This window comes from Choloepus didactylus, chromosome 11 (genome assembly GCF_015220235.1).
Source record: "Choloepus didactylus isolate mChoDid1 chromosome 11, mChoDid1.pri, whole genome shotgun sequence".
NCBI classification, from domain to species: domain Eukaryota; kingdom Metazoa; phylum Chordata; class Mammalia; order Pilosa; family Megalonychidae; genus Choloepus; species Choloepus didactylus.
Genome location: NC_051317.1, coordinates 89985647 through 90011907, shown reverse-complemented (window position 1 = coordinate 90011907; position 26261 = coordinate 89985647). Strand labels below are relative to the sequence as shown.

General features: G+C 35.7%; 1 protein-coding gene across 11 annotated transcripts in view; it reads right to left on the bottom strand.

Moving 5' to 3' along the window:
* RNF180 (ring finger protein 180) overlaps positions 1 to 26261 on the bottom strand; it is a 298146-nt gene that overhangs the window by 216557 nt on the left and 55328 nt on the right. For 8 of the 11 annotated variants that reach the window (XR_005210988.1, XM_037799402.1, XM_037799401.1 and 5 more), the window contains 3 exons: positions 7372 to 7467; positions 4815 to 5738; positions 1986 to 2021 (listed from right to left, as the gene is read on the bottom strand). Coding sequence is in view for 10 of the 11 variants with exons in the window: in XM_037799402.1 (XP_037655330.1) it covers positions 1986 to 2021; positions 4815 to 5738; positions 7372 to 7467 (1056 nt within the window). In the remaining variant the exon portion in view is untranslated. Of the gene's footprint in view, positions 1 to 1985; positions 2022 to 4814; positions 5739 to 7189; positions 7269 to 7371; positions 7468 to 26261 lie in introns of those variants that run through there. The other 3 variants (XM_037799407.1, XM_037799404.1, XM_037799405.1) reach the window with 3 other exon arrangements.

Below are 26261 nucleotides of genomic sequence, written 5' to 3'. Positions count from 1 at the left end.
AGACATGTACAATTATGAACAAAAAAAAATTTTTTTTAAACATTTATAACACTCTCAAAAAAGAAATACTTAGCACTTAGACATAAATCTAACAAAATATGCATAAATTCTATATGTTGAAAACTGAAAAGTACTGATGAAAGAAAGCAAAGACCTAAATAAAAAGAGACACATAGTGTGTTGGGATTGGAAAAAGTCAACACAGTAAAGATATCAATTCTCTCCTAGTTGATCTATAGATTTAACGTAAGTACAATCAAAATCCCAGAACATGTTTTTGTCAACATAAATAAGCTGATTCTAAATTTTATATGGAAAGGCAAAGGAACTGGAATAGCTAAAACAATTTTGAAAAAGAACAATAAAGTTGGAGGAATCGTACTACATGATTTTATGACTTACTACAGGCATGCCTCAGAGATGTGAGTTCAGTTCCAGACCACTGCAAAAAAGTGAATATCTCAAAAAGCAAGTCACAGGAATTCTGTTTTCTCAGTGCATATAAAAGTTATGTTTACACTATACTGTGGTCTACTAAGTGTGTAATAACATTATGTTTAAAAAAAACAATTACATACCTTAATTAAAAAATACGTTATTGCTAAAAAGTGCTTTTCTATTCACAACATGGCTGTTTGGCACATGAGACCTAGCTTTTGGCCTAGTTCAGCTTTTGGCACGGCTTCCTCAGTAAGCTTAATCATTTCTAGCTTTTGATTTAAAGTGAGAGATATGGGATTCTTCCTTTCACTGGAACACTAAGAGGCCATTGTAGGGTTTTTAATTGGCCTCATTTCAATACTGTTGTGTCTCAGGGAATAGGGCAACCTGAGGAGAGGGAGAGAGAGAGGGGAATAGCCAGTTGGTGGAGCAGTCAGAACACACACAACATTTATAAATTAAGTTAGCCCTCTCATATGGGCACAATTCATGGTGCCCCAAAACAATTACAAAATAATATCAAATATTACCCATCACAAACCACCACAACATATATAACAGTAATGAAAAAGTTTGAAATATGGCCGTAATTTCCAAAACGTGACACAGTGGCAGCGACAGACTTGCTTGACGTAGGGTTGCCACAAACCTTCAATTTGTAAAAAACCCTTTACCTGCAACGTGCAATAACAAGGCATGACAGTATATAGTTATAATAACCACAGAGTGATATTTAGCAAAGCAGTAGACACACAGATGAATTGAGCAGAAGAGGGAGTCCAGAAATAGACCCACACAGGTACAGCTAATTGATTTTCGACAGAGGGGCAAAAGCAATTCAATTGAGAAATGAACAACTGGGTTATCTCTATGCAAAAAAAAAAATGAACCTCAACCTAAAGCTCACACTTAAAACAAAATTAACCAAAATGAACATAATTCTCAATGTAAAACTTAAAACATAAAACTTTAAAAAAAAGCTTAAAAGAAAAGTCTTTGTAATCTAGGATTAGGCAAACAGTTCTTCGACATGACACCAAGTTTGTGATCCATAAAAGAAAAAAACTGAGAAACTGGACTTCTTCAAAATTAAACATGCTTACTCTATGGACGAAAAAAGTTAAGAGAATAAAAACCAAGCTACAGATGGGGAGAAAATATTTCCAAATCACATATCTGATGAAGGATTTGTATCCAAAAAATATAAAGAACTCTCAAAACTCAACAGGAGGAAAACAAACAACCCAATGAAAAATGAACAAAAGCTAAGAACAGACACTTTGTGAAAAAATATATACAAATAGTAAATAAGCACATGAAAAATGTTCAACTTCATTAGCCATTAGGGAAATGCAAATTAAAACCAGGATGTGATACTACTACATACTTATTTGAATGACTAAAATAAAAAGAATATTGAGAATATCAGAGCTGGGAAGGATGCAAAGTAACTGGAACTCTCATATTGCTTCTGGGAATGCAAAATGGTACAGTCATTCTGGAAAACAGTTTGATAGTTTCTTGTAAAGTTAAAATATGCTTACCATATGATTCAGCAATCTCACTCTTGGACATTTACCCTAGAGAAATGAAAATTTAGGTTCACGCAAAAACCTATGTATGAATGTTTATAAGGCTCCATTCATAATTGCTGAAACCTGAAAACAACCCATATATTCTTCAACAGATGAATGGAAAAACAACTGTGGTACAGTCATATGACGGAATACTACTCAGCAATAAAACAGAACAAACTATTGATATATGCAGCAACATGTATGAATCTCACAGGAAATTATGCCGAGTAAAAAAAGCCAGTCTTAAAAGGTTACATACTATATGATTCTATTTTTATATTATTAAAAAGACAAAACTAAAGTGATGGAGAACAGAACAGTGGTTGCCAAGGATTATGTGTAATCCTAAAGAGAACAGCACAAGGGATTTTTTGGGGGGTGATGAACCTATTGTGTATCCTCATTATAGTGGTGGTTACATGAATATACATGCTAAATTTCATAGAGTTGCATGATAATTTAAAAAATTAAAATTAAAAAACAAAAGACTATGCTGGATAAAAAAGAGGTTTGCTGTATAAATTCAGTTTACAGTGCTAGGTCTTTCCCCAACACAGATGCTCAATTAATGTTTGCTGACCAAACATACTTAAAACTGGCATAGGTTCTCCTTCAATGTCATTCTTCATTTGTAACCCAAAGCTTCAAAAATTTAAATTGCTTTTTGTGGTCTCATTAATACTATCATGATGTCTGGCACTAAAAGAAGTCTAGAATGCACAAAAATTCATTAAAAATGTAAAATAAAAGTCAGAACTCTAAATTTCCCAACCAATTATTTTAAACTCCTTTAAAATTACCATTAATAGTAGGTAACTTGTACTTGACACCTTGTATACTTAGCTCCCTCATTAAAAAAGAGGCAGGATATGTATTGAGATCATCTTTTTATTGCCCAAATGCATGGTATATTGCAAACATTAAATGAATATTTATATAATTATACATTATTTATTAAACATAGAATGAGCCAAAGAGCTAAACCATTAATTTAACTCAGATTATTAGCTCTAAGATTCATCTTTTTGCTTGAATTGTCAAGATTGACTCTTTTTTTTATCATTATTATTCTTTCTGACTATAACCATGGATTGTACTCAAACTGAACTCACATGATTTCTATGCTGCTATACTTAGTTTAAATTATCTTTGCTAAGGAGACATTGAACGTTTGTTCCCCTGTAACCCCTGTGTAACCAATCAAACCTATAGGGATCCTACTGCATCACTATACTAGTCTAAGAGCCACTGATTCTTAACTAAGACTGGTCAAATAACATGTGTGTGACTGAATAAAAATGACTTCATTTATATAAAAAAGAACATTAACTTTCTCTTGCTTTTCTTTAAACTGAGTAAAAGAGAGTATCCTTTTGTTGAAAAATAAATAATACAACTGAGGTTTAAAAAATACCTAGCCCAGGAATTAAGCATATTTTTAAAATTCCAAAGATATTATTTTCAGATATTTACTGTATAGAGCAAGTATAACTTTAATATTTAAGTTTCTATCTGCTAGAGAATTATTTTAGAGTCCTCTACATTTATTGTTTTAAAAGTATTCTTTCTCAACATTCACTTAACATAACACACGATCATCTCCAATATACCTAGGCATAAATTAAATTCACAATACAAGTTTTGAATTTTGCAACTTTAATAAATTAAAACTAGGACATATATTACAATGATGCTAAAAATATATACTTTTTTTACATTCTATAATCTATAATTTGATGCCACATTACACCATCAACTGCAAATAAATCAAACTGGAATCATCTTGTCAGTAATCTATCAAAATTATAATAAACAATTACTTTTAATTATAATTATACTACCATATAACTAAAAGCTAAACAAACACCTAAACTGACTGAAGCAATCAATGCATTAATTTTATTTTACTACTACCACTAGGACCATAAGCAATAATACCATTGCTTTAACTGTTTTTTAAAAAATGAACTATTAAGTGAGGTTGCACCTTTTTAAATTTTAGCTCTAAGGACACAATTACTGATATTCAACTTGCTGATTAATGAGGACTACTATCTATTATGAGCCAAAAAATAATAAAGGCAGTTTTCAAAAATGTTTATAGCGAAATATACTAATCCTCAAACTTCCAGATTTTCATAAGTGTCTCATCCATTGGTTTTAATTGATTTCCACAGTGCCTAATATTTATTGTTCAGTCCTTTCACTCACCCCACCCTTGAACATGTCATCATGGACACAGGAACACCTCAAATCATAGAGAAACACTCTCTCTCACAAAATCACAGTAAGGATAAATTACCCTTCAGATAATTTTTTTAAAATTTGGCACAATCATATCTAGATCATGTAGGCATACATTAATTAAATAAGGCTCCTTGAAAATATCCACTGAAACTGAATGTGATAAAGTGAATGAATTTGTTACTAGATTGGATTTATTTAGAGAAACCTTTTTTCCTTCTTTCAACTTAACCTGAAGTAAAATCATTGCAGAGCAATCCTAATATAATAAATTAAAATTGTATGTAACAAGTAATCTAGTCTCAATAGCATGAGATTCATGTTCTTCTAAAATATGAGCAGAACTGAATTAGAAAAAGGTCATTTTCTAAACATGTTTAGAGACAGAGTTATACATGTCAATTATAATAGAGCTGCACTAAGAGAGAAATGCCATTTCAAAATTTATTAAAACCAAGTTTTTGCAATACAAGCATTCAAAGTTAGCTCTACTTCCCAAACATCAACATTTTATAATACAGAATTTTTAGTAAACCCTTCCAAAAAAATTACCTGCTTCTGTAGCCATCTTTCATGCCTTCGTTGTTTCCTTCTCAGATTCTTCAACTTGCTTCTTTCTCTCTTACTGAGTCTCTGGTTAATGGCACCCAAGGAAAAACTGGCTGAGTGCAGGAAGTCCAGAGGGGAAAGGTGCTCTTCCTGGTCTGAGACCTCCAGCATGCTCCTGCCAGTGGAGGGCAGATCCATCAGGAAAGTCAGGTTGCTAGAAGTAGCATGGCCAGAGTACACTGCAGAAGCTTCTAGACCACACTGAAATTCTCTTCGTGTCTGGGTCTTACGGGGAGCCACTGAAAATGTTTGCAGCAGCACATCAGGATCAAAACTGGATGGATTCTGAAAGGGACAGCTATTTTTATTAGAATCTAAAGGCAAGTCAGAAAGGTCGATAGCCTGTGTTTCATTTAGCCTAGGATAGGCAGTAGTTTTACTATGTATCTCATAAAAAGTGGGTAATAAAGTCAGTTTCTCAGTGATGTTCAGATCCAAGCTATGTGATTTTCTATGAAAAGCTCTTGCAGTACATCTGCCAGTCACAAGCCGAGGAACAAAAAGCTGGTATTTTGGATTTGATGCTTTGAAGAGCAGTTTTTCATTCAACTCAAAATATGTTGCTCGTACCTCCAGGCAGAGTGCTTCTGTTAATCTTCCAGGGCCATTATTATTTTGGGCCATGTTTAAAAGCCTGTAATTTCTGTTTTTTGAAGCACCACCTGTCTGAACTCTAGGATGTAACAAGTATTTCAGCGATGGTCTCATTAGTCCATCTGCCTGTGTTGGCTGATAATCGGTCCGGCTCTTTGAGAGACGTACAGCTGTAGGCTGGCCACAGGAACATTTTGGAGTGCCGACAAAATTAAAGCCCCCTAAATGGGCCCCACAGAAAGGACAATTCAGTTTTCCAACTGTCCACTGGGCCTACAGGTAAAAAAAAAAAAAAGGGAAAATAAAGACAATGCTTTCATTGCAAAGTAACCAAAGAGAATGTGAGTTTAAAAAAAAGCTGATCACATGAAAGTTTTCTATGCCCCAGAGAAGGCTGGCTTTCTCCTTTCCGATTAGCAGAAAGAACAGCAAATGGAAACAAACCTTAAATTGAGATAAACTGCTCCAAAGTTCTAGCGATAACATACTGCATATCATGCCATCCAAATAATACTCCTAAGAATTCTTTAAAAAGAGACTATTAAACAATCGGCAGAATATGGATACAGTGTGAACTAATGAAAAGAAAAATACACTATGGAACTTGGAAGCAAATCAGCCTACAGAGCTTAATTTGCAAGTAAAATTCCAAAGAAAAGTGTCTGTTTTGATACACTTCTTGCATACCAAGCACCGTGGGAGGGAACTTAATCCAAGCAACAGAATAAAGATCTTCCTGGCATTTTATATAAAACCAAAAGATACTGGTTGTATATATCAGATACTGTATTTTCTACACTCAGATAGGAAAATAATAATGAGTTGGCTTAAAATTATCTTTCCAACAGAGACAGTGAAACATCTGCAGTATCCTAACATATAAGTTCAGGACACTTATAAGCAGTGCACTGACATTTTCCCAAGAAATCAGTTCAGTGTGAAAACGGATACAAGGGATATCTATCAAATGTTATTTTTTGACCAAAAAAAAAAAAGAGTAAGCTATATTACAAGTCAGTGGAGAAATGTAATTACATTTTTCTAAAAATCATATTACTTACACTTTTCTAGGTCTTAGGTGTTTGCATTGTGAGAGATAACTATACCATCCTATTTAGCAAAGAGTGTTGTTGCTCTAATAATACTTCATTAAGAATCCTTAAAAGTATGGTGATTTTATTTTGATTATGCCAATAAGTTATTAACTATTCAGTTTATTTATTTTATATGTGTATGTATATATGTATATGTACATATGTAAATGACACATAATGGATATTTCATTCACTCAAGAGGTATTGTTCCAGGTACCGGTAATATAACAATGAACAAAATACAAGAACTGCTGTCTTCATGGCACTTATATTCTAATGGGGAGCTAGGCAATTTAGAAGATAAGTAAGCCATGTATGTGTGTGTATATGTGTGTATGTGTAATTTATATATTTTATGCCATATATACATATGTACCTTTATAATTGACTTATATTGCTGTGTGCATATATGTATGTGTATGTGTATGTATAAATACAGATATTAAAGCAGACAAGGGAGAAAGGAAATGTGAAGAACGGTAATGTGGGGGCAACTGATATGTAGGCCAGTGAATGCCTCATTGAAAGTAAAGAACTATGGAAATGAGGCAGTAAACCAGATGCATATCTGCGGAACAAGTATTCAAGGAAGAGGAAATGCCAAGTGCCTAGCCTGAGGTGGAAAAATACCTGGAATATCCCAGTAACAGTGAAGAAGTCAATAAGTGTATCATCAAGACTTACACACCCTTTCATGTCTCTTGGAAAGCTGCATCCAAAAAAGAAAAAAAGAAAAAAAAAGCTCTAAAAATGAGGAAGAAAACACTCTGAAGTGTGTGTTACTAATTTTACTCAGAAACAAGGAAACTTACTTTTTGTATCTGGCAGTTTATCCATTCTGGAAGGGCTTCTATATTCATGTGCCACACATGACAAATACTTTGAGCATCAGCTGGAGCATGACTATCCTGTTATATCAAAATGCATGACATTACTAATTACCAGTTCAAAATTTATTTCACAAATTTCATATTCAAGTAAAACAAAAAACACAAATTCTATTTTAGCTAGAAAGTAAACACTCCCTTCCCCTCTTCATTCCCCCAACAAAATCAAATCCAAAAAGAAGACCTCCCAATTTTGTTTCAGGGAATAACTACTACTACATGCAATTAAAAAAAAAGAAAAAAAGCCCTTATTTTCATTGACAAATCCAGTGTTCTCTTCTTTTATTCCTATATTTGAGGTAAAATAGTTATCATTTATACCAACTTTCCTCAGCCTTTAATCTCCAATTCTATTTGGATTCTACTAATGACTGAATAAAGAACTTGCTATTTTCTCTATCAATAGAAAAGCAAAGGAGGAGGGAGGAAAAGGACACTTGTGTAGATAGCTGAAAATCCTTGACTAAACATAAGCTGTATAAGACTGACAAAAATTTCAAAAATAAATTCTTTTGGTTTTCTGAACTAGATGTACGGAAATTAGTGTGATATGTAGTTGAGAGGGTATGACTTCCCCACACATCAGAAAAGTGCACGGCAGGCCAGGGTGGAGATATGTGGCTCTTTACTACATGTACAACCTTTGGTCAGTCACTTTATCTCTCTGGGCCTCAGTTTTTTCACCTTAAAACACTACTAGAAAATCTCAATGTCTCTTCTGGGTCTACAGAATTTCATTCTAAGAAATGACAGGAAAGAGTTGGTTGAAGAAGACCGGGAAAGGGTAAGGCTTTTGCCCACATACCCTTCCCCAGAATCAGATTTTATATCAAGGTACCTCTGTAAATTACCAAAGCACAGTGCCTTCTCTTTTAGATTTCTCAAGGAGTTGCACAAACAGCTACTATGATCAAATTAAATAAATAAACAGCAAGGAAATTATTCAACACATCTTATAAGTCTGTGGTCACAGCAATATAAATGAGGCAGCACTAAATATTTTTAATAATAATAATCTACCTTCAGTTGTGACTTGCAGCCAGGACTACCCAGAATTTCCAGGTTTAATTTCCCAGGCTGGTCCCTCCTGTACCCAACTCCACTGTTCTATTCTGTCTATAGATCTTATGATACTAAAAGATGACCAGGTACAGACAAAAAAGTTCCACTGTGATTTATTTACATATTGGAGAGATCCATAAAGAATCTATCCCAATCTAATTTCTTTGCAGACCACCCCAAAAAAAGAAAAAAAAAAAGGATAACTTAAAAAGAAAAGGAACTCAAACTATTGTTACATGTTAAGACAGCATTTCATTATTTTGTATACTGTACACAACAGTATTTCATTTGCTATAAATGACAGTACTACTCCAAATTCAAGATTATAATAGTAAAAGAAAACTTTCATTAAAAGGTTTTAAAATTTTTTCAGTTCTAATGTTTTAAAAATCCTACAATATAGGTTAAAAATATTTCAATGGCAAATAGAAAGTCTGTTGAGAAGAGTTTATGGTTGGCCAAAATGAAACTTTAGTTTTATCCATGATACTTGAACTCAAATTTGGTTGGACAAAATGCAACATTCCTAACCTTCTATGTCATTACTAAGAATAAGGAGAAAAGGCCAGGCAAGTACAAGGTAATATGAAGGGTATATTATTGAATGGAGGCAAAGTTAGGAAAAGAAGAGGAGATGCTGGCAATAGTCTCTGTCTCAATCAACTTACTTCCCTAACAAATCTCTCACAAGAGTGTCAGGCAAACACACAAAGAATATTTTATTTTAGATTCTGGTAAAGTTACTTAGGGAAAATACAGGGGGAGGGGAGCTTTAATTATTGGTTTCAGGCTGGCAAAATGAATACATATCCAGTCTACCCTCTCTTGTCAAACCACAGAAACTATTTTAAAAAATTAAAAAAAAAAAAAAAAAAGGAATCAAGAGCTGAACTCTAGAAGCAAGATGGGGAGCTTTCAGTGGACCAGAAATTGGGAGGAATTTCAGAGATATCAATTAGGTAACCAAGAGCATACTGTATTCAAGTACATAATAGGTGAGAACGCCACGAAGGATGCACCATGCCAAGGCAGTGGGAACTGGAAGCAAGAGGCCCTGGGGCAACTGTCAGGGATTAAGCTGAAGTCAGTCTGTCTCTTTTAGGAGTGAAAGAAAGGGGCAAGATCCCAGGGTGGCTGATAAGACCTAGAAGAAATGGAGAGCACTAGCAGCAGGTACAGAAGATGAGCTGCTGAGGTACCATCTCTAGTCTTAGTGAAAACAGTACTATAACAAATAAAAGAGAAAACATAGATGTATTTGTAATAATGAGATAAATCTCTAATATGTATAATTTGTTTCAAAAACAAAGAGAAGCATGTGGAAGAGAAATATACTTGAATTCTTATATTAAAAGCATACATATTTAAAAAAAGCAGCATTATAACTTTTCTATGGAAACATATTTATGTAAATAGATAGAAAAGGCTATGTACTAAACTGATAACACTAGCACTCATTAGATTTGAAGGATGACTAAGATTAGGAGAATTAGTAAAAAGAAAGTAACTTTTCCAAAATTGTTTTACCAGGAGACTAGTAAAGTACTATTTGTGCAATTAAAATATATCTTAAAAAGTGACTCAAATGAAAATAAAATACCCTGACTTCTGCTCTTGGCAATGATGGTGAAAATGGTCCCAGACATGCTCTCTTGCAGTTACAATTGATAAAACTGGACAAAATATATTAAGGAACTGTTTTAAGACACTGGACAAAAGAAGGAAAATAAATAAGAAGAACCCAATAATCACCCTGAATTTCTGCCAGGGGGGACATTCCAAAATTTGGTGCACAGAAGAAGACTCCAAGCAGAGCACAGTAGCTTTGCTGATGAGATGGAAATCAGAAATCTGTATAGCTAGAATTTACTGGATATTATACAGGAAAGGAAGGACTATAAACAGAAAAAAGTTCTAGAAATCTGCACAGAGCTTCCTTTAAATTTTTGCTTGAATACCAGAACAGGCATGTACAGTGAGATACCAGAGAAGCAGATATAGAACATTAACCAAAGAAAATACATTGTGCCAGTTTGAGACTTGTACCCCTGGAAAAACTATGTTCTTTTGACCCACTCTGATGGTTGCAGACTTATTATGGTTGTTTCCCTGGAAATATGACCCTTTCAACTGTGAGTGCAACCTTTTGATTAAATTATTTCCATGGCGGTGTGATCTTACCCATTGAAGGTGCGTCTTGATTAGTTTATGAAGCACTTAAGGGAGCTCAGGAAACCGACACTCAGAGACAGAAATGCCCTGGGAGGAATAAGCAAGGACATACAGAAGCCAGAGACATTTTGGAGAAAGTTGACACAAATCTAGACATTTGGAGATGCTAAGCTTAGAGATGAAGCCCAGATTTTGCCCTGGAGGAACTAAGAGAGGACCCCTAGATGCTTAAGAGAAAAATGCCCTGGGAGAACAAGCAAGGATGTACAGAGTCTGAGAGAGAGAAGCTAAGAGAGATGGAAGCCCAGAGATATTTTGGAGAAAGCCATTTTTAAACCAGAACCCAGGAGCAAAGGACCAGCAGACACCAGGCACGTGCCTTCCAAGCTGACAGAGGTGTTGCAGACACCATCGGTCTTTCTTTAATGAAGGTATCCTCTTGTTGATGCCTTAGTTTGGTCACTTTTATGGCCTTAGAACTGTAAATTTGTAACATAATAAATGCCCTTTATAAAAGCCAATCCATTTCTGGTATTCTGCATAATGGAAGCTTCAGCAAACTGGAACATACATCTACTAGTGAGTTGTAAAGTGAACAATTCACACAGGGCTCACAGAAACACTGTGAAGATGTGCAAATTCCTTCCATCCAGAAAGACTCAATGAACACCTGGGGCATTCAGGAGAGATTCCAGAAAGGCCCTGTCTTAAGACTAAAGACTAAATTATCCCTAATATAAAGGCTACTAAAAAGCTGAAAAGCAAGCCTCCAAAGGATGAAGGTGAATCACAAGCAAATTAAACACCTGCTAAAACAAAACTCAATACAATTTAAGAAAATAACATTCAGACAGTTGATAACATTAAAAACTCAGCATATAAACTACAATAAAAATTACTAGACATGTTTGAAGCAAAAAAAAAAAAAAAAAAAATGTAACCCATAACCAGGAGAAAAACTGTTCAATAGAAATATACCCAGAAGAGGTAGACATAATAGAATTAGCAGATAAAGACCTTAAAACAGATGTTATAAATACTTTCAAGTACTTAAAGAAAACCTGAGTAAATTGAAAAGAGAAATGAAGTCTTTAAACTAAAACCAAATAGAATATCTAGAGATGAAAACTGTATTTGAAATGAAATTTTCACCGGGCAAGCTTAACAGCAAATTAGATACTGAAGATAAAACTATCAATGAACTTAAACATATAGGACAAAAGATAATTCAATCACTGAGAGAAAAAAGACTGTCAAAAATATGAGCGGCTATCCAGTGACCTATGGGAAACATCAAATAGTCTAGCATACATGTGATTGGAAGACAGAACAATAGAAGAAATCATGGCACAATTTCCAAAATTGAAAAATTTATGAATACACAAATCCAAAAGCTCCAGGATACCCAAATAAGATAAACACACACAACAAATTATCAAATTGCTGAAATCCAGAGATTTACTGAAATCCAGAGATAAAAGAAAGTGCCAAGAAAAATGATTAAATTGCTGAAATCCAGAGATAAAAGAAAGTGCCAAGATAAAAAAGACATATTACAACTAGGAAAAAGAAAATAACAAGTTTCTGGAATTCCACTGAGGGCCATGAAGGAATAAGAGTCTGGAATCAACTTTCTACCATAAGCAACCAGAAAACTGGACAAAATGTAAAAAACAACTATTTTCAGATAGTGGACAACAGGCAGTGAACCACTAAGAGCTCTGAGAGAAATAAAACAAACATACTGAGCCCACGATGTTCCAGACTCTCTTCCTGGAGGCAATGAACACTTCATGAAGAGGGAACTTAAGTAGAGTCTGGTGAAATTTCTGAATTGAGGAAACAGATCTCAGATTCTGTAGAGGTTAAAATTTGCAGGGAACAGTGCCCAAGAGAAATAAGCTAGGCATAGAAACAGTTCCAGAAATTTGCATATATGTCCTTTGAATCTTTGATCAAATTCCAATATGGGCATGTTTAGAGCAGAACTCCAGGAAACTGTATTAACAATAGCTATAGGGGAGCTAAAAGCTGAAAAACTCCAAGAGCTAACACAGGGCTGGAATCACTATGTTACAACTGGTCTTACAGAAAAACAAAATGGAATATTCAGTAGGAACCCACAGTTTTACACCATAAAAGTGGGAGTAAATTAGCCCTAGAATAAAGAATACTCTAAACCTACCCTAAATGAACTAAAAACATGCTTCTATATAATCAAACTTTCCCACAAATAACTGCTAGTCAGACAAAGTGCAAAAGACTTAAAAGGAATAAAATAAAGCATAGCTTTAAACAACATGAAATTCACAATGTCTGGTATCCAATCAAAAATCCAACAGTGGTACAGGTGTGAGGGAGGGAACAGCAGCCACTAAGGGAAAGGCACAAAATTCCATCCTGATCCTTTCCCTTATTCCCTAACAGAGCAAACACCTTAAACTACTAGAAGAAGGGTAGCAAACAGTTTAGAACATAGGACTCTGATAAGCATCAATAAGAACAAAAAACCCTCTACCCTGCAGGGAGGAGCAGGAATACATGCTGGATCCAGACCTACAGTTGGGGCAGGAGATAGGAGAACTAAGATGACAAAAACCTTGAGATCCAGGGACACAGTCCCTGCTAAAACTGAGGAAGAGAGGAAAGGAAGATGGACATAAAGTAGAGGAGAGCAAGGAAAAGCTGGAACCAATGAAGATGAACTGAAACCCATGCCAGTTATTACTGTCTCTGATCTCAAAAGAGTGGATATTGAGAGAATAAAATTAAGTTTAGCTTTCAAACAAGGTGATAATGGAATAGGGGAAATGGAGATTCAGGTGTAGAAACTCCTGAAATAGCCTCGTAACTTGTTACCAAACTAGCTCAAACTGGCTCTGTGGTTAAAGAACAAAGGAAAGAGACCACATAAGCATAGGAGTGGTGTCAGTGCCTTATATGGGCATAACAGTTATAGTCAGGGGTGTAGACTCGGTTCGAATGTTTCAAATTTACACAGGTGGCTTGTTTCAAATTTGTGCAGGAGACTTATTTCAAATGTTTCAAATTTGCGAGGGTTAGTTAGGCATGTCGAATAGACTGTGTTCTCTGGAGTATCCAGCCAATGGAAAAACATGAGAGGGACTTGTGTGTTAGGTTTAAGGAATAAATAGTGCTGTGTTCCATTGTTCGGTGCGCCAACCACCATATTTTAGTTGTGCGCCCATTCTTGGAAGATCGTGAATAAAATCTTTTCTCCACAGTTGGGTGAGTGTTTATTCCTTTATAGATACAGCACTTGTTCTCACAATGTCTGTCAGGAAAGGATTATACCCTTCATCACAGTGCTGAACACACATGTGGTACAGGAGCTGAAGAGCTGAAGTAGGATCCAGGGGAAGATGCAGAAGCTGCAGGCCTGGCTGCCATTCTACTTAAACAAGGTGAGGTGAGAAAACAGAAAGGCAAAACTGTAGGAATGAAGAGCAGATCAGTCATTGCCAAGTTTGAGGGCACAGAGAAAGGGACTGACTATAAAGGATGAGCAAGAGGGAGTCTGGGGAGTAATAAGACCATTCTGTATCTTGACTGTAATGACACATAACAACCCCATGCAAGTGGTATGCAGAGAACTGTATACCACAAAGTGACTTTACTGTATATGAATTTTTTTAATGAAGGTAAAATAAAGGCTCTGTTATACAAACTAATCTGAATTAAACATAACTAGCAAACTCATTGTGTTAATATCTAGAATACAGGTTACCAAAAGATAAAATGAGGGCAGAGAATGAGGAGCTGGTGCTTAATTTGTATAGAATGTATAATAAAGTTGATTGTAAATGTTTGGAAATGGATAGAGGTGATGGGAGCCCATTATAGTGAGTATAATTAACAATGATGATATGTGGGTACAATTGTAGTTGAAAGGGAAAGTTTAGGGTCAAATATGTCACCAGAAGGAAAGCCCGGGGATGAAACACGGGACTGTGTAACATAGTGAACCCCCATGAAGGTGCAAATGTTCTGGAATTGATTATGGTGATGAGTGAACTCTATGAATATACTAGAAGACACTGATTTTACACTTTAGATGGATTGTATTGCATATGAATTTATCTCAATAAAACTGCTTTTAAAAAAAATTAATGAAATCTGAATGAGTTCTGTAGATTAAACCAATGTCAATTTTCTGGTTTTGATGATGTACTATAGTTAACATAACATGATATAATTGGGAGTAACAAGATGAAGGATACACAGGACTTCTCTACCCTATATTTGCAAATATCTGTGAATCTATAATTATTCCAAATTTTTTTTTTAGATTAAGAGAAAAAAATTATAGAAGACACAAAACTAATCTATAGCTGAAACTAATCTATATTTGCTGCCTAGGGCTCTGTGTGTGTGTGTGTGTGTGTGCATGAGTGACTTTTTTTCTGCAAAGGGGCCTGGGGAAACTTTTTGGAGTGATGGTAATAATCAATGTCTTGATTGTGTCAGAAGATACACAGATGTATAAATGTGTCAAAACTCATTTGTCCGTACACTTAAAATGGGTACATTTTACTGCATGTAAATTATATCTCAATAAAGTTGATTTCAAAAATGAAAAAATGAGGTAGATTAAGACATTCACAAATAAAAACAGCTGAGAGAATCTGTCAACACTAGACCAGCCCTACAAGCAATAGCCAAGGAAGATCTTCAGCCTGAAAGGAAAGAACACTAGACAGTGGATCAAAGCAGCATAAATAAATAAAGATCTCTGGTAAAGGTAATCATATGGGTAATTACAAATGCCAGTATACTATCGTAGCGTCTTGTTTGTAATGCAACACCTCTTCTTACTTCAAGTACATAAAAAGTATGATAAATTGATGGTTTGGAACATATAATGTACAAAGATATAATTTGTAACAAGTTCAAAAAAAGGTGGGTGTATGGAGGGGAAGGATATAGGAACAGTCTATGTATATGTTATCAAAGAAAAGTCAGTAAAGGAAATATGATTGTTATTGATTTAGAATATTAAATTTTAATCCCATGGTGATCACAGAGAGTCTAGGAAAAATATACTCAGAAAGAAATGAGAAGGGTTTGATAATGGTACAATTGAAAAAGCCAAATAAATATGGTAGTAGGCTTTAACAGAAGAATTGAGGGGCACATAGGTGTAAGATACACAATCACAAAATAGCAAACTAGCAAAAAAGTCTGGCATTACCAGTAGTTACTTGAAATGTAAATGGATTAAACTACTGAGTCAAAAGGCAGAGATTGGCATTAAAAATGGATTAAAAAGTACAACCCAACCATATGCTGTTTACAAGAGGTTCACCTTAAATTCACAGACATAAGTAGGTTGAAAGTTGAAAGTCAAAGAACTAAAAAAGAAATGCACAATGAAAGTACCAAATGAAAGAGAGCTGGGGTAGCCATTCTTATAACATATAAATTAGACTTCAAGTCAAAAACTGTTATGACAGACAAAGAGTCACCATATAATGATAAATGGATCAATACAACAAGAAGACATAACAACTATAAATACACACACACACACACACACACACAGACACCTAAGAGCAGAGCCCCAAAATGTATAAAACAAATATTGACAGATTTGAAGGGAGAAATATAGTTTCACATTAATAGTAAGAGACATGAATACTCCCTTTCAATAATGTTTAGAACTTCTAGACAGAGATCAATAAGGAAATACAAGACTTGAATGATACCCTAAATCAGCTAGATCTAACAGACATTCACATAACACTTCAGCCAACAATAGCAGAATACATATTCTTCTCACATGCATATGGATCACTCTCCAGGAGAGACCATACGTTATGTCAGAAAATAAGTCTGCAAAAAATATAGAATAAAGCTAGATATCAATAACAGAGAAAGAAATGGAAAATTCACAAATACGTGGAGATTAAACAATGTACTTTTCAACAACCTATGGGTCAAGGAAGAAGTCACAAGGGAGGTTAGGAAATATCTTAAGGTGAATGAAGATGAAAATGCAACATACCAAAAAGTTATGGGATGCAGACAAATGAAAATGGAAAGACAATGTAACAAAACTTATGGGATGCTGCAAATGCAGTACTGAGAGGGAAAATTATAGTTCTAAATAATTACATTAAAAAAGAAGAAAGATGTCAAATAGGAGACCCCCCTCGAAATTACAAGATCAAGAAAAAGAAGAACCAACTAAACACAAAGCCAGCAGAAGGAAGGAAATAACAAAGATTACAGCAGAGATACAACAGACAGAGAATTAAAAAGACAAAAGAGAGGTCAGAAGAAGATGATGGCATAGAGAAGAGTGGAAGCTATTTAGACCCCTGGAAAAACCAATACACAATGACGAACAACTAGTAAATAATCTGGAATAACTGCTGGGGACAAGTGGAAATGTCTACACATCACACACCAACTTGGATTGGGAGGAATGCTAGAGATCACAGCATAAAATCTGTAAGTAAAAACTGCAGACCAGAGCCAGCAGCCCCTCCCCGACGGCAGCCCAAACTACAAGAGAGCAGCACTCTCTGAACAAGCGAATATACCTCAGCCCAGCTCCACCTGGGGCTTTAATTAACAAATGTTGACTGCTCAATACAAGCTATGAATCCCCAACAAGCAGACAGAGGCTTTTGGTGACGACTGACCTTGGGGAGACCCGGAGGACCTCTCCGGGAGGGAGGGGAAACACAGAGGACCAGGTGCTATTTCTGGCTGATGGGTGAAACTGAGGGTGGCAACAGACTGGCCCTGAAGGGGGTGCTTTCTGTCACTTTTTCGGCTCAGTGGAGAAAGCCTCAGCCATTTTCAGTTTCCAGCACTCTAACCCAGACAAGGGTAGAGACAGCACAGGCAGAGAGTCCATTCAAATGCTAACAACCTCTCCGGGGGGGGGGGGCATCTTCCCTAAGAGGAAGGACGTGGGGCCAAGCTCTACTACCCACCTTCCATTCAGAACCAGACCCCAAAGCCTGGGGGAACACAGCCACGGGACACACCTCCTTACACCAGTCTGGAGTGACAGGCTGACAGGTGCCACCTGCTGGGCAGGAAAGCACAGTGACTTGAGGCCTTAAAGGGTGCATCAGTCTTCTAAGACACATCCTCAAGGAGACCTGATACTACTGCTTTCTTTTGAAACCTAAGCCCATTCTGATCCGGGAAACCTGATTGGGGTAACCAAGGAAACCAGATGCCAAGACAACAGAAAACTACAACCTACACTAAGAAAAATGAAGTCATGGCCAGGTCAAAGGAACAAACTTACACTTCAACTGAGATACAGGAATTTAAACAACTAATGCTAATTCAATTCAACAAGTTTAGGGAAGATATGGCAAAAGACATGAAGCATGTAATGAAAACACTGGGCATACATGAGGTAGAAATCGAAAGTTCGAAAAAACACCTGGCAGGATCTATGGAAATGAAAGGCACAACCCAAGAGATGAAAGACACAATGGAAACATACAACACCAGATCTCAAGAGGCAGAAGAAAACACTCAGAAACTGGAGAACAAGAAATCCGAAAGCCTACACACAAAAGAACAGATAGGGAAGAGAATGGAAACATGTGAGCAATGTCTCCAGGAACTGAAGGACAACATTAAATGTAGGAATGTACATACCATTGATGTCCCAGAAGGAGAAGAGAAGTGAAATGGGGCAGAAACAATAGTAGAGGAAATAATCAATGATAATTTCCCATCTCTTATGAAAGACATAAAATTATAAATCCAAGAAGCGCAGAGTACCCCAAACAGAATAGATCTGAATAGGCCTACACAAGATACTTGATAATTGGATTATCAAATGTCAAAGATAAAGAGAGAATCCTGAAAGCAGCAAGACAAAAGCAATCCATCACATACAAAGGAAGCTTGATAACACTATGTGCAGATTTCTCAACAGAAATCATGGAGGCAAGAAGGAAGTGGAGTGATATGTTTAAAATACTGAAAGAGAAAAACCACCACCAACAATCCTATATCTGGCAAAATTGTCCTTCAAATATAAGGCAGAGTTTAAAATATTCTCTGACAAACAGACAATGAGAGTGTTTGTGAACAAGATACCTGCTCTACAGGAAACACTAAAGGGAGCACTACAGACAGAAAGAAAAGACAGGAGTGAGAGGTCTGGAACACAATTTTGGATGATGGTAGCACAGCAATGTAAATACACTGAACCAAGATGGCTGTGAGTATGGTTGAAAGAGGAAGGTTAGGAGCATGTCGGACACCTGAAGGAAAGAGGAAAGATAAAAACTGGGACTGTATCACTCAGTGAAACCTATGGTGCTCAATGATTGTGATAGGAGGTACAAATATGTTTTTACATGAGGGAGAACAAATGAATGTCAATGTTGCAAGACGGTAAAAATAGGGTGGGGGTGGGGGAAAAATACAATCAATGCAAACTAGAGACTATAGTTAACAGAAACATTGTATTATGTCTCCTTTAATGTAACAAAGGCAATATAACAAAGATAAGTGCATATGGGCAGGGGACATAAGGGAAGGGTATGGGACTCTTGGCATTGGTGATGTTGTCTCTTTATTCTACTTTAGTTTAATGCTATCTTTACTTTTGTTGCTTCCTTCCTGTCATTTTTTTTCCTTTTTCTTTCTTTTATCTCTCTACCTTCTTTGACTCTTCCTCCTCCTTTGCAGAAAAAATGCAGATGTCCTTATATAGATGGTGGTGATCGTGGTGAATACATAAATGTGTGACTATACAGTGAACCATCAATTGTTTACTTAGGACGGAATGTATGGTGTAAACAAAACCATCTTAAAAAGAATGTGTTGATTTAGAAACCTTGAGGGCACTATATTGAGTGAAATAAGACAGACAGATAAGGACAAATATTCCAGGGTCTCACTGATATTAACTAGTTATAATATGTAAACTCATAGACATGAAATATAAGTTACCAGGATATAGAATGGGACTAAAGAATGGGGAGCCATTGCTTATTATGAGCAGAATGTTCAACTATGGTGAACTTAAACGTTTGGAAGTGGACAGAGGTGATGGCAGCACATTGTGAGAATGACTAACAGTGCTGAATGGTCTCTGAATGGGGTGGAAAGGGTAAGCTCAGAGTCACGTATGTCACCAGAAGGAAAGCTGGAAATTAAAAGATGGAAATGTATAAACAGTGAATCTTGTGGTGGACAATGTCTGTGATTAACTGTACGAATATTAGAAATCTCTCTCATGAACTAGAGCAAACGTATTATACTATAACTGGAAATTAATAATAGAGGAGCATATAGGAAATAATATATATCTATTTCAAAGTATATTCTACAGTTAGTAGTATCTTAACATTCTTTCATCAACAGTAACAAATATACTATACCAATACTATGAATCAATAATGGAGGGGGGGTGGTTTGGGATATGGGAGGATAGGTTATAAAGATTGAAAAAAAATTAATTGTGGTGATGGATACACAGCTGTATGATGGTACCATGGGCAACTGATTGTACACTTTGGATCTCTGGATAATTGCATCGTTTGTGAAAAACTCAATAAAAAATAATTTGGGATTTTCTAAGTACAAAAAAAAAAAAGACAATGGAGAAAATCAACAAAACCAAAACTTGATTCTTTGAAAACCTCAATAAAATCAACAAACCTTTTGCTAAACTAGAAAGAAAAAAAGAGGACAAAAAAATTAAATCAGAAATGAAAAGGGGGACATTTCTACTGACATAAATAAAAAGGACTTTAAGATGATGCTATGAATAACCATATGCCAACAAATTGGATAACCTAGACAAAATGGACAAATTCAGAGAAACAAACTGACTCAAGAAGAAATAAAACATCTCAATAAACCAATAACTAGTAAAGACACTGAATCAATAACCAAAAATCTCTCCACAAAGAAGAGCCCAGACCAGATGGCTTCACAGAGGAATTTACCGAACACTCCAAGAAGAATTAACACCAATCCTGTTCAAAGTCTTCCAGAAAACTGAATAAGAAGAAACACTCCCTAATGCATTCAACGATGGCAACAACATGCAAGGTTGGTTCAACATAAGAAAATCAATTAATGTAATACATCACATTAACAAAACAAAGAAAAAATAACTACATGATCATCTCAATTGATGCAGAAAAGGCAAAAATCCAGCACCCCTTCTTGATAAAAATGCTTAGAACACTAGGAATAGAATGAAACTTTCTCAACATGATAAACAGCATAAATGAAAAACCCACAGCTAATTTCATACTCAATGGCAAAAGAGTAACATCTTTCCTGATAAGACCAGAAACAAGACAAGGATGCCCACTGCTCAGCATTGTACTGGAAGTTCTAGCTACAGCAATTAGGCCAAAAAGAAAGTAATAAAAGGCATCTAAATTGTAAAGGGAAAAGTAAAGCTTTCCCTATTTGCAGGTGATATGATCCTATTACATACAGAAATTCCTGAAAATACCTACAACAAAACTCCTAGAGCTAATAAATGAATTCAGCAAGAATTCCAGACTAACACCCAAAATCAGTAGTGTTTCTATACAATCAGTAGTGTTTCTATACACAAGCAATGAACAACTGGAAGAAGAAATCAAGGAAAAAAGTTCCATTTACAATAGCAACTAAAACAAGGAAATAAATCCAACCAAGGATGTAAAGGACAAGTACAGAGAAAACAACAAGACATTGCTAAAATAAATCAAAGAAGACCAAAATAAATGGAAAGACATTCTGAGTTCCTGGATTGGAGATCTAAATATTGTTAAGATGTCAATTCTCCTCAAAACAATTTACCAATTCAACACAATCCCAATCAAAGTTCCAACAGCCTTCTTTCAGAAATGGAAAAGTCAATCTTCCAATTTATAATGAAGTGTAAGGGGCCCAGAATACCCAAAGCTATCCTGAAAAAAAAGGAATAAAGTTGGAAGACTTACACTTGGAATCTTCAAACATATTACAAAGTCACAGTAAAGAAACGAGCATGGTACTGATAGAAGCACAGGTATATGGAACAAGGGAATTGAATTGAGAGCTCAGAAATCAACTCTCACATTTATGGCCAACTGTCTTTTGACAAGGCTCAAAGAACATTCAATTGGGAAATAACAGTCTTCAATAAATGATGCTGGAAAAGTGGATCTCCCATTTGCAAAAGAATGATGAAGAACCCCTCCCTCACACTTTATACAAACATCAACCAAAAATGGGTCAAAGACTTAAATATCAGAACCAGAACTATCTAATTCCTAAAAGCAAACATAGGGAAGCATTTCCAGGACCTTGTACTAAGCAACTGTGTCTTAGACTTTACTCCCAAAACACAAGCAACAAAAGAAAGAAAGAAAAAAAAGTAAATGGAACCACAACAAAATTAAAAGCTTTTGTACCTCTAGGGACTTTACCACAAAAGTAAAATGACAGGCTACAAAATGGAAGAGGATATTTGGCAACCACATATCCAATAAAGGTTTAATATCCAGAATATATAAAGAAATTCTTCAACTCAACAACAAAAAGACAAACAACCCAATTTAAAAATGGACTTTAGAATTTAAAAGATATATCTCCAAAGATGATATACAAATGGCCAAAAAGTACATGAAAAGATGCTCAACATCATTAGCCATGAGGGAAATGCAAATCAACACCACAAGATACTGAGATAGAAAATTATAGTCCTAAATGTCTACACATTAAAAAGGAGGAAAGAGACAAAATCAATGACCTAACTGAACAACTGGAGAAACTGGAGAAAGAACAGCAAACTAATCCCAAAATTAGCAGAAGGAAAAAAATAAAGATTGGAGCAGAAATTAATGAAATGGAGAATAGAAAAACAATAGAAAGTCAATAACCAAAAGTTGGTTCATTGAGATCATTAAAATGGACAAACCCTTAGAAAGACTGACAAAGAAAATAGAAGATGCAAATTAATAAAAAGAGAAACAAGAGGGAGAGATTACCATGGAGCACAAAGAAATAAAAAAGATCATGATTATTACTATGAACAACTGTATGCCAACAAGCTAGACAACTTAGATGAAAATAACAACTACCTATAAACACATGAACAACCTACACTGACTTGAGAAGAAAAAGAAGACCTCAACAAATCAATCACAAGTAAAGAGATCAAAACGGTCATCAAAAACCTACCAGCAAAGAAAAGACCAGGACTGGATGGCTTCAAAGGTGAGTTTTACCAAGCATTCCAAGAAGAATTAATACCATTCCTCCCTAAACTCTTCCAAAAAATTGAGGAAGAGGGAACACTACCTAACTCATTCTATGAAGCCATCATTACCCTAATACCAAAGATGGATAAAGATACTACAAGAAAAAAAAAATTTCAGACCAATCTCTCTAATGAATAAAGATGCAAAAATCTTCATCAGAATACTTGCAAATCAAATCAAACAGCAATATTAGAAGATTTATACACAGCAAGCAATGGGGTTTTATTCTAGGAATGCAGGGGCGGTTCAACACAAGAAAATCAATTAATTTAATATACCACATTAACAAATCAAAAGGGAAAAACCACATGATCTCAATTGATGCCGAAAAGCATTTGACAAAATTCAGCATCTTTTCATGATAAAAACACTTTGAAAGGTAGGAATCAAAGGAATCTTCCTCAACTGATAAAGAGCATATGTGAAAAGACCTACAGTTAACATCATACTCAATGTAAAACACTGAAAGCTTTCCCTGTAAGATCAGGAACAAGTCAAGGATGCCCACTGTCACACACTCCTATTCAACATTGTGCTAGAAGTTCTATCTAGCAATGGGATGGGATGGGATGGGGAGGGGAAGGGAAGGGAAGGGAAGGGGAGGGGAGGGGAGGGAAGGGAAGGGAGAAAAATGAAATAAAGAACAAAAGAATATCTGAATTGGAAAGGAAGAAGTAAAACTGTCATTACTTACAAATGACATGATCCTATATTTAGCAAATTCAGAAAATACGATGGCAAAGCTACTTGAGGAAAGAAGCTCATTCAACAAATCGGCAGGATACAAGATCAATACCCAAAAATCAATGCTGGTTCTATATGCTAATAATGAGCTATCTGAGGAGGTAATCAAGAAAAAAATTCCATTTACAATAGCAACTAAAAAAATTAAATACCTAAGAATAAACCTAACCAAGGATGTAAAGAACTTGTACACAGAAAACTACAAAAAATGGCTAAAAGAAATCAAGGAAGACCTGAATAAATGGAAAGGTATACCATGATCATGGACTGGAAGGTTAAATGTTGTTAAGATGTCATTCTATCCAAATTGATCCATGGATTCAATGCAATACTAATCAAAATTCGAACAGACTATATTGCAGAAATGGAGAAGATGGTCATTTGGAAGGGTAAGGGGCTTTAAATAGCCAAAAACATCTTGAAAAGGAGAATGAAGTGGGAGGTATCAATTATTATACAGCCACAGTGGTAAAAACAGCATGGTACTGGCATAAAAACAGACATACTGAGCAATGGAATTGAATTGAAAGTTCAGTAATAGACCCTCACATCTATGGTCAATTTATTTTTAATGCAATTATATTGAGATATATTCACATACCATGTAATCATCCAAAGGGTACAATCAATTGCTCACACTATCATCACATAGTTGTGCATACACCACACTCAATTTTTTGAGCATTTTCATTACTCCAAAAATCAAGAATAAAAATAAAAAAGAACAACCAAAACATCTCAAACTCTTTCTCACCTCCTATTATTCATTTTTATTTGGTTCTCTTTTCCTACTCATTTGTCCATACACTAGATAAAGGGAGTGTGAGACACCAGGTTTTCACAATCACACAGTCACTGTATAAGCTATATAGTTACGTGATTGTCTTCAAGAATCAAGGATAGAGGACTGCAGCTCAACAGTTTCAGGTATTTCCTTCTAGCTATCCCAATACACTAAAAACCAAAAAGGTATACATATATAAAGTGTAAGAATAACCTCCAGAATGACCTGTCAATCCATTAGAGATCTCTCAGCCACTGAAACTTTATTTTGTTTAACTTCTCTTTCCCCTTTTGCTCAGGAAAGCTTTCTCAATCACATGATGCCAGGTCCAGGCTCATCCCTGGGAGTCACATCCCACATTCCCAGGGAGATTTATACCCCTGGGAGTCATGCTCCACATAGTGGGGAGGACTGTGAGTTTACCTGCCAAGTGAGCTTAGAAAGACAGGCCACATCTGAGCAACAAAAGAGGTTCTCTGGGAATGACTCTTGGGCACCATTATAAGTAGGCTTAGCTTCTCCTTTGCAGTAATAAGCTTCATAAGGGCAAGCCCCAAGATCAAGAACTTGACCTACTACAAAGGCATTCCCCAATGCTTGCAACAATATCAGGTATTACCCAGTTGGGGAAGTTTAATGCTTCCACATTTTCCCTTAGGCCCTCAAGGGGGCTTTGCAAATACTTTTCATTATCTGCTCAAATTACTCTGGGATGTATCGGGGTTTCATGCTATCCTGTACAAACCAACCAGATCTCACACCCTATTCAAGGTTCCATGCAATAATGGGGTTTGAATAAACTGACCATACAAGTTAAATTATACAGAATGCTACAGAAAGTACAGATTTTGCACGAAATAAACATTTCTTCCTTTGGTCTCACACAGAAGTTGAGGTCTTAAAACACAGTCAATATCATCCCTTTCCTTTCAGTCTGGTCCACCTTAGTTCTAATAAAATCCAGTTCGTTCATATCTCTAATTTAAGTCTAATCTCTTTCTCAGATTTTCCAACATTTGCTGTATGGGACAATGCTGACATTCATAGCTGCTGACTCTGGCTTTGACTCAGGTGTCACAAAGATACTCAAAGTTACAGAGACTGACCAGGTTATATACAAACAGTTCAGCATCTCAGAATTTAGAGATAACCATTAAAACTCATGAATAGATGTGACTTCTGTAAGAGCTTACAATATAGGAACCTTTACCATAAGCCTTCCCCTGATAATCTATCCTCTCAGATTCAATTCACAGAGTTTGCACATTATAGTTAATCCATACTAGTGAGGAATTATAACATTTGTCTTCTCAATTCTGGCATATTTCACTCAACAAACTGTCCTCAAGGTCCATTCATCTAGGTGCACACCTCACAACTTCATTTCTTCTTGCCACCACTCAGTATTCCACTGTATGTATACACCACAGTTCACCATTCTGTTAATCAATGTATCCTTAGGCCACCTCCATCCATTGCGAATCGTGAATATGGCTGTCAAACACCAGTGTGCAATGTCCACTCATATTCCTGCTCTCAGGTCTTCCAAGTATATACACAATAACGGGGTTGCAGGGCCACAGGGCAACCCAATAGTTAGCTTTCTATAGAACCACCATTCTACATTCCCAGTAGCAGTGAATAAATGTTCCAATTTCTCCACATCCTCTCCAACACTTGTAGTTGCCTGTTTAATAGCGGACATTCTAATAGGTATGAGATGATATCTCATTGTGGTTTTCATTTGAATTTCCCTAATAGCTAGGGAAGCTGAGCATCTTTTCCTGTGCCTCTTA